Below are 11,895 nucleotides of genomic sequence, written 5' to 3'. Positions count from 1 at the left end.
TCTGGTATTTGCCTGTACACTACACTTCATAGTTACCTGAGACACATACACTATACTTACCTACACCGATGCACACAGACATACACACCCACTGGACTTGGCCGACCCAGTGGGCTAGGTGGCCAAGCCAAATAAACATGGATATGGACAACAAAAGGGATAAAGTTACCGGACCAGGGGTGCTCGGAACCCCAGGTCCCGGCCCGAGTGTTGGTGCGCGGACAGGCCGCACCGGGTCGTTATCCGAATACTGCCTAGCGTCTCTGGCGGATGCCGGGCCAGGACGCGGACTTAAGCTACCGGAGGATTGTAGGACAGGAATGGGAAACGACAGGCGACTGACACTGGACATAGAAAGGAAGAATGACAGGAACGAGGACGAAGAACGCATGGACACCAGCGACTCTGTGGAAGAGGTGGAGATTTTTGCTACCCCACAAAGCAGGGTACCCAAAAAAGAGGGAACAATGGACCCCTTCGTTGTCCGCAGCAGGGTGGTAAGGTCTCCAGTACGTAAGGGCTCTGGATCTGGTCACACTGCGCAGAAACCAAGGGACACCAAGTCGGCTAGGGGTCTGGTATACGAAACGGAATCCGAGGGGGAATCGGAGGCGGAAGGAATTCGAGAAGACTCAGGGGGCGGCAGGATTAAGTTGACCATGGCCAATGTATACGCTGGCGTTAAAAAGGTTGGAAAATACATGGCGAATGTAGAAAACATAAGACCCGACATACAGCAATCCATCCTGGATACTTACCTGGAGCTTAAAAATTTAAGAAAGCATCTGAAAGAAAACAGTAATATGAGGAACAGGATGGTGGTGGAGATAGCTGAGATGAGGGAGGAAATAGGAAGGATGAGGAGAAGAGAGATAGAGAGGGGAAAGGAAATGGACGAAATGAAGAAAAGGCAGGATGACCGTGAAAAGGAATTAGAAGGAATGAAGAGGAGAGAGAAGGATCGAGAAAAGGAGTTGCAAGAAATAAAGAGGACAGAGAAGGAAAGAGAAAGGGAGCTGGATGCCAGGGTGGAAAGAGAAAAGAAGAGGGAGAGGGAGAATAGAGAGGAGATGGAAAAAATGAGAGAGAGGGAGCGAGATAGAGATAGGGAAATACAGGAACTGAGAGGAATTGTGGGAGCAGGATTCCGGGGGGAAGCGGGCACACCGAATGTGCCTAGTAAAAGGAAGATCCGATCGCCCCCGGTGGACGGTGCTGCACAGGAGGCAGTCAGAAAGGTCAGACGGAAGGGGATGGACAAGGAAGGGTCCAAGGATAAGGAAGGGACAGACACGAGTGCTTTGGAGATTAGGAGGGATCAGGATGAAACCCCTAAGGACAAGGAGGCAACGATGGGGAAGAATGGGGCCACCAACGACAAAGGAAACGATTGGAGCGCGGTCACGAGGGGTGGAAGGGTAAGAAAAGGAAGTATTGGAGCAGAGGCAGTACGGCAGGAGACACAGGCCCAGGGAGGAAAGGGCGCCAAGGAAGCAGCAGAGAGGGGGGAAAGGAAGAGGCCCAGCGGGAAATCTGAGGTCCCAAGGATTTTAGGTCCGAAAACGGAGGCGATCTGTGTAACCGCAGGAACTAAGACCTACGCGGAGGTCTTCAGGGACATCGCAGGAAAGGCCAGGACGTGCTTGGAGGATATAAGAGGGGTCAGGAGATCCAGGAAAGGAGAGTTAATCGTCGAATTTTCGAAGACGGGGTCTGCGGTAAAGAGTAAAGAGACGATATTAGGAAAACTGGGAGCAGAATACGTAGTAAGGGCCATGGTCCCAGGGGTGGAAGTTGAGATTAGGGACCTTGACCCTATATGTGAGGCTCCGGAAGTGATCGAAGGGTTTTGCAATTCTTACGGGATCGTGGAGAAGAGCGGGATAAGGGTAAAGGCACTCAGGGTTACTTACCTGGGTACCCAAATCGCTGTGCTGGAGATACCTGCGGCGTTGGCCCCTAAGGTTGACAAGAACCGAAAGGCCAAGATTGGGTATACCGTGGTGAGGGTGAGTGTGGTACCTAGGGTCCTAAGGTGCTTTAGGTGCCACGCCTTTGGGCACATGAGTTACGGCTGCACGAAGAAAGACGCGGAAAGGTGTCGGAAATGCGGTGAGGATGGACATGGGATGCGGGATTGCGCGAAGGACCCCTGCTGCGTATTGTGCAGGGAAAAGGGGATCCCGGCAGACAGGAGTCGCCATGTGGCAGGGGCGGTTAGCTGCCCACAATTTAGGGAGGCCTTAAGGAGGAATAGGGCAACCGGGGGTAGTTAATACTTACCTTCTTGCGGCTACTTCAGATTAACTTAAACCACTGCAGGCTGGCACAGGACCTGCTCTTAAGGACGGCGGAGGAGCTGAGGGCAGACGTTGTCGCCATAGCGGAACCCTATAGGGTAAGGGCAAACTGGGTCACCGATACCTCCAGCAGGGCGGCGATATGGATCACAGGATTCAATGGAAGGAGACACAAACAGGACAGGATCGACAGAGGGAACGGATTCGTCGCTGTTGAGGTGGAGGGGGAGACGATAGCCAGTTGCTACTACTCCCCCCGCCTCAGCAGCGGCGAATTTGCGGCAGTTCTAGGGGAGGTGGAGGAGGCCAGGAGGATTTGGAACAGGAATCTCGTGGTGATGGGGGACTTTAATGCGAAGTCCCCTGCCTGGGGTGCAAGGACGTTGGATGCTAAGGGCGGCATCCTACTGGCTGCGCTCACTAGGATGGGCCTGGAGGTTGCGGACACGTGTGGCACGCATACATTCGAGAAAGCGGGAAGGATGTCTAAAATAGATATCATTGCCTGTAACAAAAACAAGTTAGAAATACTTACATCGAGCGAAGTCCTCTCAAGATACACGGCGTCAGACCATTTGTACCTGCTACACGTGTTCGCGGGCCGTCGCCGGGTGCGACCGGCGGATCCTGGTGGGTGGAAGGTGTGCACGCTGGACGCACCCAGGATGTTACAGGTGCTGGACATGGAGACCGCGGATCTGGATTTCACGCGGCCTATGGACAGTAGGTCCATCGAAAGGGTTCTCGATGCATTCATTGTAGCATGCGATGCCAGCATGGAGCCCAGAAGGGCGGCCCCCTTTTACAGGGCCACGAAAATCTGGTGGTCTAACGAGATCGCCGAGCTGAGGACGCAAGTAAACGCGTGCCGCAGGCGGTATCAACGGGCGGCGAAGAGGAGGAGCCCTGAGACACCAGCACTCGCTGCGGCCTATAAAAACTGCAGGAAACTGCTGAATAAGGAGATCATTAAAAGCAAGATCAGGGCGTGGCGAGAGCTGTGCGGTTCGGTTGAGAGCGATGTATGGGGACGGCCCTATAAGGCAGTCATGAAGACGGTAAGGCCCAGGAAGGACCCCCCGGAGCTGACCAAAGACAAGATCAGTCAGGTACTGGAAGAGCTGTTCCCAACTGCGGCCGGTCCCAGGGAACAGGGCGTTAATCTAGCCTGGCTCGTAGGGGTCGGTAGGAGGTTGGCAACAGATGAAGAGATTCTGGAGGCAGCTAAAAACGTAAAGTTCGCGAAGGCACCCGGACGAGACCTAATACCTGGGGAGACAGTAAAAATAATAGTAGAAAATAGACTGGAACTAGTTAAGAGCCTCCTCAATGGATGTATTGTGCAAGGGACGGTACCAGCGAGATGGAAAGAGCAGAGGTTAGTACTACTGCACAAGGATGGCAGGGACCCCAACCTTGCGTCGGCATATAGGTCCTTATGCCTAATTAGCCACTGGGCTAAATTGTTTGAATGCGTCCTTAGGCAGCGCATATTGGAAGCCCTGGGCCCTGAGGGGTTGTCCAGACGACAGTTTGGGTTCCGTAAGGGATATAGCACCCTGCAGGCGCTGTCAGAAGTACAGAAAATGGCTGAAGAGGCTAAGAAAAAACGAAATTATTGCTTGTTACTCACCTTTGATGTGAAGAATGCATTTAACACGGTCCCATTCCGCTTGATAATAGAGGAAATGACTAGGAGGGGGTTCCCACCCTACCTTGTCAAGATAATCGACGAGTACCTGAAAGGAAGAAAAATTTATTATAAAGTAGATGATACCTGGTGCTGGAGATGGATGGATATGGGTGTTCCGCAGGGATCCGTCATCGGACCGCTTCTTTGGAACATCGCCTATGACGGAGTCCTGAGGGTGAAGCTTCCGAAGGGCTGTGAGAGCATCGGCTTCGCTGACGATCTGGCGTTGGTAGCCATGAGCCCTGACGAGCTGAACCTGAAAAAGAAAACGGAGGTTAGTACAAAAGGGATACTCAAATGGTTTGAGGAGAACGGGCTTAAAATCGCGCCCGAGAAGACGGAACTGATGTTCCTCAACAAGAAGAGGCATAGGGGCCCCGAGTTCGCGATCGACGTCTTACACCAGAGGATCCGTGCAGGGACGGAGGTTAATTATTTGGGTCTCACGTTCGATAAGAGCCAAATATTCAAGAAGCACATTGAGAACGTGACCAGCAAGGGCATCAAGACGATGGCAGCGCTCGGTAGGATTATGCCGAATGTTGGAGGACCGGGGCATAAGACGAGCCTTCTTTTTTATTACGTCCTGGAATCCATCCTGCTATACGCGGCGCCAATTTGGGCACGATGGACTAGCGTCGGGGCCAACCTGAAAAGGCTTGAAAGCGCGCAGAGTCTAGGATTGATTAGGGTTACCAAGGCGTACCGCACGGTTGCGCGAATCGTCTTACCGGTGATAGCGGGCGTCATTCCGATTGCGCTGAAGATCAAGGAGAGAGGTCGGATCCAGCAGGCAGAAGAGGAGGTAAGGGAGATGCTGGGGGCGGACCATCAGGATCTTCATGCCACCATCCTCGTGGAAAGAAAGAGGGTAAGAGAGGAGACCCTAGAGGAATGGCAGGATGCATGGGATCAGGAAGGAAGGGAGAAACTAACCTATCGTTGGATCCCGAATATTGAGGCATGGCTCAAAAGACCTGTAGGACAGGTGAATTATTATTTGACACAGGCGCTTACAGGACATGGATCCTTTGCCACGTTTAGAAAAAGGATTGGAAAAGCGCAGAGTGAGTTATGCTGGTACGGGTGCGCGGTCGCGGACACGGCAGAGCACACCATCACTCGATGTAAGAAGTGGATGGGACAACGTGAGAGACTCCGTGAAGAACTACAATTAGAAGAGGAAATTAGTATTGAAGATCTGGGTACCAGGATGATTCAAGGACACGATCAATGGAGTGCGATACTGTCGTTCATTACGGAGATCATGATTGGGAAGGCCGGAACGGAAAGAGAGATGGATAGAGAGGCTAGACGTAGACGTACTAGAACATAGAAACAGAGATAGTAGCAAGAATGGCGGAATGATTTATTTCATTACTGACTGGACACACCCATGTGTACAACTTATCGAATTTATTTAACTGTTTATTATTTATGTATTTAATTATTTATTAGTGGCTTTCTTAAACATTTACTTATTACTTTAATAACTTATTCGTCACTTACTTATTTATTTACTGCGTTTTGCCTCAATATTTATTTACTTATTTACTTATTTATTTATTTATTTATTTACTCACTGTTATTTTATTTACTGTTATTTTACTGACGGGATGGTGACTTTACACGCCTCCCCTATTTATTTTATTTTATTAGTTTGACAATTTTGTTATTTTACTTTTAATATTTTATACTACTTTGTTTTATTTTATTTTATCTTATTTGACAGCGCCTTATATTATTATTGTTATTATTTTTATACACCGTTTTATTCTATCATCACATATTTATTTCTATCATTTTCATTGTGCTACAATATCACCTTCACTTTTATCATCTTCATTGTGCTACAATACTACCCAGACTTTCATTATTTTCATTGCGCTATTATTTGTATTATTATTATTTCTTTCTTTATTATTATTACCTTTTTATGTTTATGTTTATGTCACGGTAGGTCTTATCCTAGATGTTCGGTTATACTTTGTATATATATATGTATAAGTATTAGGATAATAAAGACAAGCGGGGAACTAACCCCGACCTATTGCGATACCCCACCCTCGGGCTTCTCCCGACTGTGGGAAGTTTGTGTGCCCATTTGTCACCAGGACTTCCCTGGTGACCTCCGCGGGGCGAAGTAATGCGGAAAGCAGTTCCGCCCTGCGGTGTGGGGGTCAGTGGAGGGTCTTAAAAAAAAAAAAAAAAAAAAAAAAGGTCTGGTATTTGCCTTCATCTAGCTCATACTTTCGCATATTTCGCATACTTGAATGGCCAGATCCTGGGGTTTTTCTGGTTTGGATCACGCAGTAAAGTCGTACCACACTGAAACAGTCAATTAAACCAGTTCTCGATCAATATTTTAAAGGATAACTCCGGTTAGGTCAGGGTTACGTCTCATATTTGCAATCATCTGTCTCATACTTTCGCATATTTCACATACTTGTTGACAAGATCCTGGCCTATTTCTGGTTTGGATCACCTAGTAAAGTGGTGCCACAACGAAACAGTGAATTAAACCTGGTTTCGATCAATATTTTAGAGGACAACGCCGGTTATGTCTGGGTTAGTTCTGGTATTTGCAATCATCTGGCTCATACTTTCGCATTTTTCGCATACTTGTTGGCCAGATCCTGGGTCTTTTCTGTTTTGGATCACGCTGTAAAGTGGTACCACACGGAAATAGTCAACTCAACCTGGATTCGATGAATATTTTAGATGATAACGCCGGTTATGTCTGGGTTAGGCCTGGTATTTGCCTTAATCTAGCTCATACTTTCGCATATTTCGCATACTTGAATGGCCAGATCCTAGGCTTTTTCTGGTTTGGATCACGTAGTAATGTGGTACCACACTGAAACAGTCAATTATACCTGTTTTCGATCAATATTTTAGAGGATAACATCGGTTAGGTCTGGGTTACGTCTGATATTTGCAATCATCTGGCTCATACTTTCGAATTTTTCGCAAACTTCTTGGCCAGATCCTGGGTTTTTTCTCGTTTGGATCACGTAGTAATGTGGTACCACGCCGAGAGAGTCAACTAAAACTGATTCCAATTAATATTTTAGAGGATAACGCCGGTTATGTCAGGGTTAGGTCTGGTATTTGCCTTCATCTACCATATACTTTCGCATATTTCGCATACTTGAATGGCCAGATCCTGGGTTTTTTCTGGTTTGCATTACGTAGAAAAGTGGTTCCACACTGAAACAGTCAATTAAGCCTGTTTTCGGTCAATATTTTGAAGGATAACTCCGGATAGATCAGGGTTACGTTTGATATTTGCAATCATCTGGCTCGTTCTTTCGCCTTTTTCGCATACTTGTTGGCCAGATCCAGGGTTTTTTCTCGTTTGGATAACGTAGTAATGTGGTACCACACCGAAAGAGTCCATTGAACATGATTCCGATTAATATTTTAGAGGATAACGCTGGGTAAGTCTGGGTTAGTTCTAGTATTTGCAATATTCTGGCTCATACTTTCGCATTTTTCGCATACTTGTTTGGCCAGATCCTGGGTGTTTCCTGGTTTGGATCAGGTTGTAAAGTGGTACCACGCGGAAACAGTCAATTAAACCTGGTTACGATCAATATTTTAGAGGATAACGCCAGTTATGTCGGAGTAAGGTCTGGTATTTGCAATCATCTGTCTCATACTTTCGCATATTTCGCATACTTGTTGACCAGATCCCGGCCTATTTCTGGTTTGGATCACCTAGTAATGTGGTACCACAACGAAGCAGTCAACTAAACCTGGTTGCAATTAATATTTTAGAGGATAAGGCCGGTTATGTCTGGGTTAGGTCTGGTATTAGCCTTCATCTAGGTCATAGTTTCACATATTTCGCATACTTGAATGACCAGATCCTAGGCTTTTTCTGGTTTGGATCACGTAGTAAAGTCGTACCACACTGAAACAGTCAATTAATCCAGTTTTCGGTCAATATTTTAGGGGATAACACCGGTTATGTCTGGGTTAGTTCTGGTATTTGCAATCATCTGGCTCATACTCTCGCATTTTTCGCATACTTGTTGGCCAGATCCTGGGTTTTTTCTGGTTTGCATCACGTGGAAAAGTGGTACCACACTGGAACAGTCAATTAAGCCTGTTTTTGATCAATATTTTGGAGGATAACACCGGTTAGGTCAGAGTTACGTCTGATATATGCAACCATCTGGCTCGTTCTTTCGCATTTCTCGCATACTTGTTGGCCAGATCCTGGGCTTTTTCCCGTTTGGATCACGTAGTAATGTGGTATCACACTGAAACAGTCAATTAAGCCTTTTTTCGATCAATATTTTAGAGAATAACACCGGTTAGGTCTGGGTTGCGTCTGGTATTTGCAATCATCTCCCTCATACTTTCGCATTTTTCGCATACTTCTTGGCCAGATCCTGGGTTCTTTTCACGTTAGGATCACGTATTAATGTGGTGGCACACTGAGGTAGTCAACTAAACCTGGTTGCAATTAATATTTTAGAGGATATGGCCGTTTATGTCTGGGTTATGTCTGGTATTAGCCTTCATCTAGCTCATAGTTTCACATATTTCGCATACTTGAATGGCCAGATCCTAGGCTTTTTCTGGTTTGGATCACGTTGTAAAGTCGTACCACACTGAAACAGTCAATTAAACCAGTTTCCGGTCAATATTTTAGGGGATAACACCGGTTATCTCTGGGTTAGTTCTGGTATTTGCAATCATCTGGCTCATACTCACGCATTTTTCGCATACTTGTTGGCCAGATCCTGGGTTTTTTCTGGTTTGCATCACGTAGAAAAGTGGTGCCACACTGGAACAGTCACTTGAGCCTGTTTTTGATCAATATTTTGGAGGATAACACCGGTTAGGTCAGGGTTACGTCTGATATATGCAATCATCTCCCTCATACTTTCGCATTTTTCGCATACTTGAATGGCCAGATCCTGGGCTTTTTCTGGTTTGGAACACGTTGAAATGTGGTGCCACACTGAAACAGTCAATTCAACCTGGATTCGATGAATATTTTACAGGATATCACCGGGTAAGTCTGGGTTACGTCTGGTATTTGCAATCATCTGTCTCATACTTTCGCATATTTCGTATACTTGTTGACCAGATCCTGGCCTATTTCTGGTTTGGATCACCTAGTAAAGTGGTACCACAAGGAAGCAGTGAATTTAACCTGGTTGCAATTAATATTTTAGAGGATAAGGCCGGTTATGTCTGGGTTAGGACTGGTATTTGCCTTCACCTAGCTCATACTTTCGCATATTTCGCATACTTGAATGGCCAGATCCTAGGCTTTTTCTGGTTTGGATCACGTAGTAAAGTCGTACCACACTGAAACAGTCAATTAAACCTGGTTGCAAGTAATATTTTAGAGGATAAGGCCGGTTATGACTGGGTTAGGTCTGGTATTTGCCTTCATCTAGCTCATACTTTCGCATATTTCGCATACTTGTTGGCCAGATCCTGGTTCTTTTCTCGTTAGGATCACGTATTGATGTGGTGCCACACTGAAATAGTCAACTCAACCTGGATTCGATGAATATTTTAGATGATAACGCCGGTTATGTCTGGGTTAGTGCTGGTATTTGCAATCATCTGTCTGATACTTTCGCATATTTCGCATACTTGTTGACCAGATCCTGGCCTAATTCTGATTTGGATCATCTAGTAATGTGGTACAGCAACGAAACAGTCAATTAAACCTGCCTGCGATTACTATTTTAGAGGATAAGGCCGGTTGTGTCTGGGTTAGGTCTGGTATTTGCCTTCATCTAGCTCATACTTTCGCATATTTCGCATACTTGTTGACCAGATCCTGGCCTAAATCTGATTTGGATCATCTAGTAATGTGGTACAGCAACGAAACAGTCAATTAAACCTGCCTGCGATTACTATTTTAGAGGATAAGGCCGGTTATGTCTCGGCTAGGTCTGGTATTCGCCTTCATCTAGCTCATACTTTCGTATATTTCGCATACTTGTTGACCAGATCCTGGCCTAAATCTGATTTGGATCATCTAGTAATGTGGTACAACAACGAAACAGTCAATTAAACCTGCCTGCGATTACTATTTTAGAGGATAAGGCCGGTTATGTCTCGGTTAGGTCGGGTATTCGCCTTCATCTAGCTCATACTTTCGCATATTTCGCATACTTGAATGTGCCAGATCCTGGGCTTCTTCTGGTTTGGATCATGTAGTAATGTGGTACCACACTGAAACAGTCAATTAAACCAGGTTGCAATTACTATTTTAGAGGATATGGCGGGTTATGTCTGGGTTAGGTCTGGTATTTGCCTTCATCTAGCATATACTTTCGCATATTTCGCATACTTGTTGACCAGATCCTGGGCTGTTTCTGGTTTGGATCACGTAGTAATGTGGTAAGACACTGTAACAGTCAATTAAACCTGGTCGCGATTAATATTTTCGAGGATGACGCAGGTTATGTCTGGGTTAGGTCTGGTATTTGCCACTATCAGGCTCACACAGTCGCATTTTTCGCATACTTGTTGGCCAGATCCTGGGTCTTTTCTGGTTCGGATCACGTTGTAAAGTGGTACCACACTGAAACAGTCAATTAAACCTGGTTTCGATCCATATTTTAGAGGATAACGCCGGTTATGTCCGGGTTAGGTCTGGTATTTGCGATCATCCAGCTCATACTTTCGCATCTTTCGCATACTGGTTGGCCATATCCGGGATTTTTTTTGGTTACGATCACGTATTAGTGAGGTGCCATACAGAAACAGTCAAATAAACCTGGTTTGGATCAATATTTTACAGAATAACGCCGGTTATGTCTGGGTTAAGTCTGGTATTTGCCAACATCTAGCTCATACTTCCGCATTTTTCGCATACTTGTTGGCCAGATCCTGGGTTCTTTTCTCCATAGGATCACGTATTCTTGTGATGCCATGCAGAAATAGTCAATTCAACCTGGTTGCGATTAATATTTTGGAGGATAACGCCGGTCATGTCCGGGTTAGGTCTGGTATTTGACATCATCTCGCTAATACTTTAGCATCTTTCGCATACTCGTTGGCCAGATCCTGGGTTTTTTTTGGTTAGGATCACGTATTAATGAGGTGCCATCCTGAAACAGTCAATTAAGCCTGTTTTCGATCGATATTTTAGAGGATATCACCGGTTAGGTCTGGGTTAGGTCTGGTATTTGCCATCATCTAGCTCATACTTTCGCATTTTTCGCATACTTGAATGGCCAGATCCTGGGTTTTTTCTCGTTTGGAACACGTAGTAATGTGGTACCACACCGAAAGAGTCAATTAAATCTGATTCCGATTAATATTATAGAGGATAACGTCGGTTAGGTCTGGGTTAGTTCCGGTATTTACAATCATCTGGCTCATACAGTCGCATTTTTCGCATACTTGTTGGCCAGATCCTGGGTTTTTTCTCGTTTGGATCACGTAGTAATGTGGTACCACACCGAAAGAGTCAATTAAACCTGATTCCGATTAATATTTTAGAGGATAACGTCAGTTAGGTCTGGGTTAGTTCTGGTATTTGCAATCGTCTGGCTCATACCTTCGCATTTTTCGCATACTTGTTGGCCAGATCCTGGGTTCATTTCTCGTTAGGATAACGTATTAATGTGGTGCCACACTAAAATAGTCAACTCAACCTGGATTCGATGAATATTTTAGATGATAACGCCGGTTATGTCTGGGTTACGTCTGATATTTGCAATCATCTGGCTCACACTTTCGAATTTTTCGCAAACTTCTTGGCCAGATCCTGGGTTTTTTCTCGTTTGGATCACGTAGTAATGTGGTACCACGCCGAGAGAGTCAATTAAAACTGATTCCGATTAATATTTTAGAGGATAACGCCGGTTATGTCTTGGTTAGTTCTGGTATTTGCAATCATCTGTCTCATACTTTCGC

At 45.7% G+C, this 11,895-nt stretch overlaps 1 protein-coding gene across 2 annotated transcripts; it reads right to left on the bottom strand.

Annotated features, from left to right (window-relative positions):
* Window positions 1-3,076: 3,076 nt before the first annotated feature.
* LOC143350563 (uncharacterized) lies at window positions 3,077-4,652 on the bottom strand. 2 transcript variants are annotated; one of them, XM_076782636.1, is made up of 3 exons: window positions 4,486-4,652; window positions 3,934-4,249; window positions 3,077-3,253 (listed from the first exon to the last, which is right to left on the bottom strand). In XM_076782636.1, exons 1-3 carry the CDS (start codon window positions 4,495-4,497, stop codon window positions 3,129-3,131), a joined length of 453 nt encoding a protein of 150 aa, XP_076638751.1. In that variant the 5' UTR covers window positions 4,498-4,652; the 3' UTR covers window positions 3,077-3,128. The 2 variants fall into 2 exon arrangements, with proteins under 2 accessions (XP_076638751.1, XP_076638752.1); XM_076782637.1 differs by having other exon boundaries at window positions 4,078-4,249.
* Window positions 4,653-11,895: the final 7,243 nt, after the last annotated feature.

This window comes from Colletes latitarsis, unplaced genomic scaffold, assembly GCF_051014445.1.
Source record: "Colletes latitarsis isolate SP2378_abdomen unplaced genomic scaffold, iyColLati1 scaffold0002, whole genome shotgun sequence".
Lineage (NCBI taxonomy): Eukaryota > Metazoa > Arthropoda > Insecta > Hymenoptera > Colletidae > Colletes > Colletes latitarsis.
The sequence above is the reverse complement of the archived record's forward strand: the minus strand, read 5'-3'. Positions and strand labels throughout refer to the sequence as shown.

What these genes read in the sequence shown, in the direction of transcription:
- LOC143350563 (XM_076782636.1), bottom strand. An exon ending in ATGCATTCTTCACATCAAAG is followed by an intron (nt 3,254 to 3,933) that starts GTGAGTAACAAG and finishes CTCCTTATTCAG; the next exon opens with CAGTTTCCTGCAGTTTTTAT.